Source organism: Fonsecaea erecta, assembly GCF_001651985.1.
Source record: "Fonsecaea erecta strain CBS 125763 chromosome Unknown Scaff12, whole genome shotgun sequence".
Lineage (NCBI taxonomy): Eukaryota > Fungi > Ascomycota > Eurotiomycetes > Chaetothyriales > Herpotrichiellaceae > Fonsecaea > Fonsecaea erecta.
In genome coordinates, this window is record NW_017387255.1 from 815,241 (window position 1) to 822,852 (window position 7,612).

The window sequence follows — 7,612 nt, forward strand, 5'->3', positions numbered from 1 at the left end:
AGCCCCTTCTTCCTGAACCGTCAATCATCGACACCAGAAGATGAACGGGCCCCGCTCACGCTTCTTGTGCCGAGTCGCACCCCTCGCCGTCTCGGGTCCCGAATTCCCATTCTCATCTTCGTTGTTCTGCCCTGTTGCGCCGCTTCCTGTGTCGGCGTCCAGGTCCATGGGATCTGTATCTGCGTTCGCATGATCGTCATCGTCATCCTCCTCGTCCAACACCCCCAAGCTATCGCTCCACTCGAGACTATCCCCATCGCCCAACATGGATAGGCGCCACCAGCGCCCCATCATAATTCCACCAGGGATCACAACACCTTCATAAGCGTAGGCGTACTCGATGTGTGTCCAGTCCAGATACTCGCTGATTCGAAACTTCTCTTCCATCTCCTCGACCGCGTCCTTGTCGAGCTGGGAGCCATCACGCCACAGAGGGTTTGAGAGAAGTTTGGCTCGGAGATACTCATCGAGTCGGGCGTAGAATTCGGCAGGGTCGAGGGTTCCTGTGTCGTTATTCTGAAATATCTGCGTCGTCAGCGCAGTAGTGAAGGTGTCGCCGTACTCCTCCTCAGCATGTTCGAGGACCTGGATGAGGTATCGTTTTGTGGGTTTATAGAGGATCATCACAATACGGTTAAACCCTGGGATACTGTTCGAGTCATTTGGCTGTGGCTGGGCGGGTATGGAGTGAATGACCCCTCGAAGGCGAAGAGCCAAGTAGTTGTGGTACTTGCATAGTCGTGGCTCGGTAGGTATTGTAAGTGTAGCTTGTGACACTTGATCAGTTTCTCGTCTAGGATTTCTAGATGATAATTGGATAAATGTCGCGATACCCCGAATGAAAACTCGCTGGGAAGACTCGGGAATTGTCTTTTGGAATGCTGGGATGCTTTCAAAGATAGGTGGCCAGAAGCCATCAACACTGTTGTCTCTCGAGATTGCAAAATCGAGTTTCTAGAGCCGCGATTAGTGCGCTTTCATAGAGCCGATCCTGGCCTCACCAGCCCTCTCACTTACCAGTGGATCAACCTCCTGCCAGTCTTCGGCCAGGCTTTGTGCTTCTTCCAACACTTGTCGCTTCTTAGGCCAATTGCCAGCCAACGTAGAGTAGTGCCCGTACCATTCGGTGGGAATATGTAGTAATGAATCTTCCGTGAGCGGCCTGTCCCAGTGTTTCGGAGTGATCCCATGGCGCATTAACTCCTTTGCCATTTTCGCATAAGTATTCTCTGCAATGTCCGTTGAACTTGCTCCTCCAACTGTCTCGATGAGGTGGCGGTGCCAGAAGTTGCGGACATGAAGAAGGGTATAAGTGTCAAGCTCCTGGATCGGCTTGCGACTCATGACCGAGGGTTTGTCTGCCACTGTGCGATATAAAAGAGAGGAGGAGTTACCCCAATTGTACACAATGGCTAGATCATAGTTTGTTCTCGAGGACCTCACAGCATAGGCCATCCGAGATGCCGGCGATAAAAGAAGAAAAGATAACCCGAGTTGAAGCGTTTCAAAAAGTGAGTGTCGTTGGCCGTATCGCTCGCTACGGCTTGGGAAGAAAGGGCACGACAGAAACACTCGTATCCATGGTGAATTCTCAGATGCGAATGCTGCAAGATTGAGAGATGTCGAAGTCGATCGCGCAGGAAGGCACTTTGGCGGTTGATTGTAGGTCTCTCCGTCCGAATATTAGCTACGTGGCATTGTATATCCTTCTCATCGGACTTACCCAAGACCATATCCCTCAAAGTTTCGAGCTGAATCTGTAATCTCTTGTCATTTGGGTCGGTAAAGCCCACGAAATGCTTCAGCACGAATTTCCGTAGCTGGTACGCGGACGCAAATTCTGTCATGTCTTTGATGAGTGGCCAATCGAAAATAGATTCGAATCGCTGACGCCAGATTGCCGATTGAGAAGTATTCAAAGACTGAGAGAAGGTCTTGCATGTGCACATCAAATTCAAGAGATCCCGATCATTGGATAGGAAGGATACGATCTTGTTGAGAATCTGCTAGACGGTTAGAGGTAGAGTCAACTCAAGTCATTCAGAACTGACTTCAGTCGGTACACCTTCGAAGTTACTGAGGGGGTGAGGAGATACTCTGACCGACAGACACCAGCCCTCCTCGAGATCGAAGGGATCAGTAATTGTGCAGTCGGAAAGGCATGAACGAAGTTTCTGCCCCCTTGCAAGGTCCATATCGTCAAGATCGGTGGGTGGATCAGAGAGTACGGTGTCGTTATGGAGAGGGAGTCAAAGGTTCCGCCGAGGAACATCAAGGTTGACCGAATAAACCTCTCCAACACTAGCAGCCACAACACAGTGACGGGAGCTGCTGACAGCTGAGTAGGGGAGGGAGGAGATGCCAACAAACTAGGGATGAGGGCATGAAGTTAGGGTGAGAGAGGAAAGTGAAAGTGAATATCTGCGGGAGGTGTTCAGTGTCACATGTTTTCTATTTTAGGGCTCTTGAAAATTCATGTTACTCCTCATATCATTAGGGCATTCAGGATGCTAACGCTCAAAAGCACCGCAACAGGTAACAGGAAGGACGGCTTGTTGAAGACAGCAGCTGATGAACTTGAGGTGGGAGAAGGCGATCCCGATGTAGTAGAGGGCGTGGCATTGCCTTCTGAGACCTTTGAAACAAGATAGACCTCGCCAGAGGCATCCGAGGACACGAAGATTCGACCGCGATCGTCGATCGCCATGCCCACGGGTCGGAAACAGTCGTCTGGGCACTTCGAGTTGTCTGCGTTGGCGAAGATATCGCGAGCAGCCGTGGTACTCTGAAGATCATCGACAGGCTCGCCATCCTTGTGGAATGCCACAACACTCAGTTTATATCCAGTGGGCATGTCTCTGTCCCAACTTCCGTGGAAAGTGATCCAAGCTTCTGTGCCACTGTTGTTGAATTTGATATCGAGAGGAGCCATGTGAGCCTGGAAGACCAAGCGTGCGGGTAATTGCTCCGCACAGTAAGCATCGGTTCGATTCTCGTTGTTGGAGTCAGCACTGGCGTCTATGGCAAACTGACTGCCAACCGTCAAGTTGCTGTTGTCGGGAAGGTCTTGAACACCCCACGCTGAGAAGCACCATGGATATCCAAAGTTGCCACCTTGAGGAGCGTACTTGGTTCCATTCAGATATCCCAGAAAGTTCATTTCTTCGGCAGGGTTATCCTGGTGTACGTCCACGCCCATTCGAGTGATTTGATCAGCAGAATTTTCGACCGAGTAAAGCCCTCCTGAAACAGGGTGCTCCGCGATTCCTACATCGTTCCTCAACCCCCAGCCCAAACGGAGCCCAGCTGTGTCAAAATTGTAGGGAGTGCCGGTCTGATTGGTCAAGTTGAATGCTTTGATCTGAGAGTGCCCGGAGCTCAAACTTGCTGCAGCAAAATCGATGTTGGAGGTGCTTCCTCTGGTCACCACAAGTAGGCCAGGGGCCTTCTTGGAGAGCAATAAGGTTCGAGTGGTGTGGTCTGTGCCAGCCATATTGTTGACGAGTATGGTGCGATTTGACACGGTTCTTGACGACTGAGAGTATTGCCAGGAAAACACCTGGTCCGACGAAGAGGCATAGAGAGTCTTCCCATCGCTGGACAGCTCTATGCCATGGTTCAGCTACCGTGTGTCAGCTCCCTTCGACCACCATGCAGGACCGAATGCTCTTACATCTAATGCCGACGTTACGTCCTCTGTCGATGTCACTGTGATACAACCTGCATTGTCTTCATTCAAGGTATGTGCCGATATGACTCCTCTTCCTTGCTCGACAACTAGCAAATTACCAGCGTTGTCGAGGAGAATCCCACGCGGTTTGGACAGTCCGGTCGCAACGACTTGCATACGATAGCCAGAGGCAAGCGAGACTTGGATCGAGCCTGATGGCGCAGGACCACACGTTGACGAGGATTGCCCGACGGCGAAGGGAACGGCGAACAGCATCACCGCTGCCGCGAAGAATGTCTTCATGATCTTCAATGTGGATGGCGAGGTAAAGATAGATAACACTGTGGATAGGCCGTCAAACAAGAATTCAAGGAGTGTGTAGAGGAGTGGGAAAGGAAGAGACTCCTCCCGAGAAATGCTGCGAGAACAGGATCCATGATAACGGCGCAGGTCCTGCCTTGGACCTATATGCAGGAAGGAGCTTGTCGCCAGGTTCTGTTGCGCAGGATGTCGATGATCTCATTGCTGCGTCTTGGCGCCTGGTGACGCCCGGAAGGTGGGCGCCATTGACGTGTCGGGAATCAATGCCGACGCATCCCGAATGACCTCCTATTTCATCCACCCCCTTCATGCTCTGATAGCCTACCACAAACTAAATGACTATCAGCCCCGTACATCAATAGAGGAGCATCACAGGGCTTGATGTCGTTCAAGTGCAAATTCCGTGTCACAACACTACTCTTGAACTGGCTACCACGGGCCTCTAGGTATACAAAGCCACAGAGACGCGTCACGAGGAAGACTGTTGATATAGATCTATTCGCGGAATTCACCCGGTTTGTGTTTCATCGCCGTTTCTATGTCTCTCGTATTGTGCGCATGTCCTTTAATGTGCTTGAACAACTCCGGCCTCATTCGCTTGCGCACTGATCTTTTTCTTGTAGGCGTTGATGTCTCCGGGGAACTTCTCGACAGTGCCCTTGTCACAAACCCACAGACTGGTGCAGACATTTTGAAGCATCGTCACGTCGTGACTGACCATCAGGACACCCCCCTGGAACTGTTGCAACGCCACAGAAAGAGCGTCCATTGCCTCAATGTCCAGGTGATTCGACGGTTCGTCCAGCACCAGGATATGAGGGTTGGTCAGAGACAAACAAGCAAATGCAACACGGGACTTTTGGCCCCCGGACAGCAGTTCGAGTTTCTGTAATCCCGTCATGCCTGTGATACCAAATGCTCCCAGATGTCGCCGGTACTCTTCGTCCGTCTTGCCAGGGTATGTCTTCTGCATGAACCCAACCGCAGATGTATTCATGTCCAAGGCGTCGACATGGTGTTGTGCGAAATATCCGATGCGAAGACGGGGATTCTGCGATATCAGTCCAGTAGTGGGCTGCAACTGTCCGATCAACAACTTCAGGACAGTGGTTTTGCCAGCTCCGTTGGGGCCCACGATGCCAATTCTGGAGTCGAGTTGAACGTCCAAATCCACGCCACGGAGCAGCGGATTTTCCTTGGTATAGCCGAATGATACATTCGTCATTTGAATGATTGGTGGCGAAAGCTTCTCCACGTCTGGGAACCGGAAATGGACCGTATATTCCGCTTCGGGAGGCTCCAGAACAGGCATCCTTTCAAGCTTCTTGATACGAGACTGCGCCTCGGATGACTTCGCAGCGTTGTAGCGGAATTTGTCGATGAAGGCTTGCAGATGTGCCCGCTGCGCCATTTGATTCTCGTATTCGCGCTTGGCGTTCTTTCTCCGTTCCTCCTTGGTAGCATAGAAAGAATCGAAGTTGGCCCCCTTGTAGTAGTCCAGTCTCTCTGAATGCTGATGGATGATATCGGTGGCTACTTCGTTCAGGAATGCACGGTCGTGTGAGACCACCAAAACGGTGCTGGGGTATGTCTGCAGATAATTTGACAGGAACGTGATCGATGGGACGTCCAACATGTTGGAAGGTTCGTCGAGCAGCAATAAATCTGGCTCGCAGAACAGTGCTCGGGCAAGAGCCAGCCTCATCCGCCAACCGCCTGAGAATGTCTTGGTTGCGAACTGTTGTCGTTCCGGCGAAAACCCTAGACCTGCAAGAATGCTAGCGGCTCGAGATTCGGCCTTGTCAGATTCCATCTCGGCCAATTTGGCCTGGATGTCACCCAAGGTAGTGTCCAGGCCATCTTTTTCTTTGTCTAGACGCCCGGCATCCTTTGAGGTGTCGGCCATCTTCGACCGCTCGGCCTCGAGAGCTGCGAGTTGCTTGGTGATCTTTTCCTGCTCAGCGAGCAGGTGTTTCCGCCAGACATCAGCGTCAAGCACGGCCTGAAGAGCAGGAGTATCATCTCCGGTGATCTCCTGCTCGACGTGAAGGATAGATATGTGGGTCGGAATGGCGACTTCACGCCTGCTCAGGGCGCGCAGAAGCGTGGATTTACCAATACCGTTCTGACCGACCAGGCCATACCTCCGTCCGTACGCCAACGTCAAGGACGTGTCGGTCAAGATACGTTTTCCCGAAATCGACACATCGATCCCATCCACCTTGATGTCTTTGCTTTTAGATTGAGCATCAGCACCAAGTTGGAGAGGGTTCACCGCCATGAAGAACTCTTCATATGACTGAGCCGGATCTGGTTGGTTCAGCAATCTTGAGGCCTCGTACTCGACATTCTTCATGACCTTCTTGTCCTGCTTGGCTCGAATCTTCCGCTCGGCCTTTTCAAGTTTCTTCCTGTCGACCTTTGATTCTACTTTGCGGGTATTGGTGGCCTCGAGATCTACGCCTGCACTCGTCAGGCCTAACGTAGATGAAATGTTTCTCTGCGAGCTGACTTGAATGGTCTGCTCGAGCTTTTTGGCCATGAACGGCATCTGCCGTCGCTCGGGGTCAACGCCATTTGCCTCGCTCAGCCTGGCAATGAATCTCTCGACCAGGTTCCGAATGGCAGCTTCATTCTGCTCAGAAAAGTTTCCTGACGCAGACACAAGTAGAGAGGTCACTGTATCAAGAGCTTCAGCGAGTGGAGACTGGGCAGAGGGATCATCTTCTGAGAAATAGAGTTTGGACGCATGATTGAGATAGCCCTGGGAGCCTGGTCAGTGACACAAAATGAGTGCAACAAGGCTGGAATTCGTGTTCCACGACTCACAACGGAGTATTCCGAGAGCACATGGTCGATATTGGGGATCTGAGCCTGAATCTCAGCTTCCATAATGGCAAGGATCGCCGACAAGAAAGGCCGAAGCTTTTACAATAATAGCAGGGCCGATAGCGTCGATAAGGGCAACCGGGAGGCGGGTTGTTTGCGTAATTTCAGGTGCACACTGACGGCGGTCTCAAAGACAGCCCGCGAAAGACGTCAGCTGAAGGTGTGTGACTGGTTGTTTCGGGTATGGGAGCAAGGACCAGTTCCAAAAGCTGAATGCGGAGCGGACAGGAAAGAAAAGGCAGTTCGTGGTGTGGTTGAGGCGTAGCTAAAATTGCAAGGGATTGAAGGGAGGCGATAGGCGGGTCTTTGTGGCGTTGGCGGAACCCTTTGTCACGTCTCTCTCTCCGCACTGTTTCTGGTCGCCTTCTTGAGGGCCTTAAAACAAGCCGGAATCTTGGGAACACGAAACCAGGTCAAATGCCGGATGGATTGCGAGACTAGGCAATGCCAGGGTGTTGCTGCAGACTCCTCAGGATGGACCTTGGGGCCTTGAAGGACGATGGAGCTTCTCCAAAAGTCTCAGCTTGGACCGAAAGAGCAAAAGGACGATCGCTACGTGAGGTGTAACAAAATTTCAACGTGGTGCTCCGTGTCAACTGTGAACAAGCAGAAAACTGTTAAATCCGAAATTTCCACTACCTTGGCAGCCTATACCAAATACAGCTTAGTCTCAGCTCCCCATCTCTACCCACGCGTTTGAGCGCAGTCTGGAAACCTGTACGAAGCACCTCT

General features: G+C 51.7%; 3 protein-coding genes across 3 annotated transcripts; all 3 read right to left on the minus strand.

The window, feature by feature from the left end:
- Positions 1-24: 24 nt before the first annotated feature.
- Positions 25-1,847, minus strand: AYL99_10866 (hypothetical protein; the record flags this gene model as incomplete). Its single annotated transcript, XM_018842372.1, has 3 exons — positions 25-954; positions 1,018-1,364; positions 1,724-1,847. The coding sequence occupies 3 exons, from the start codon at positions 1,845-1,847 to the stop codon at positions 25-27; spliced, it is 1,401 nt and encodes a 466-aa protein (XP_018688533.1).
- Positions 1,848-2,485: 638 nt separating this feature from the next.
- On the minus strand, positions 2,486-3,973 carry AYL99_10867 (hypothetical protein; the record flags this gene model as incomplete). The annotated part of the gene is made up of 2 exons (XM_018842373.1): positions 2,486-3,622; positions 3,674-3,973. 2 exons carry the CDS (start codon positions 3,971-3,973, stop codon positions 2,486-2,488), a joined length of 1,437 nt encoding a protein of 478 aa, XP_018688534.1.
- A 583-nt stretch (positions 3,974-4,556) lies between these two features.
- Positions 4,557-6,883, minus strand: AYL99_10868 (hypothetical protein; the record flags this gene model as incomplete). Its single annotated transcript, XM_018842374.1, has 2 exons — positions 4,557-6,755; positions 6,821-6,883. 2 exons carry the CDS (start codon positions 6,881-6,883, stop codon positions 4,557-4,559), a joined length of 2,262 nt encoding a protein of 753 aa, XP_018688535.1.
- Between the last annotated feature and the right edge of the window lie 729 nt (positions 6,884-7,612).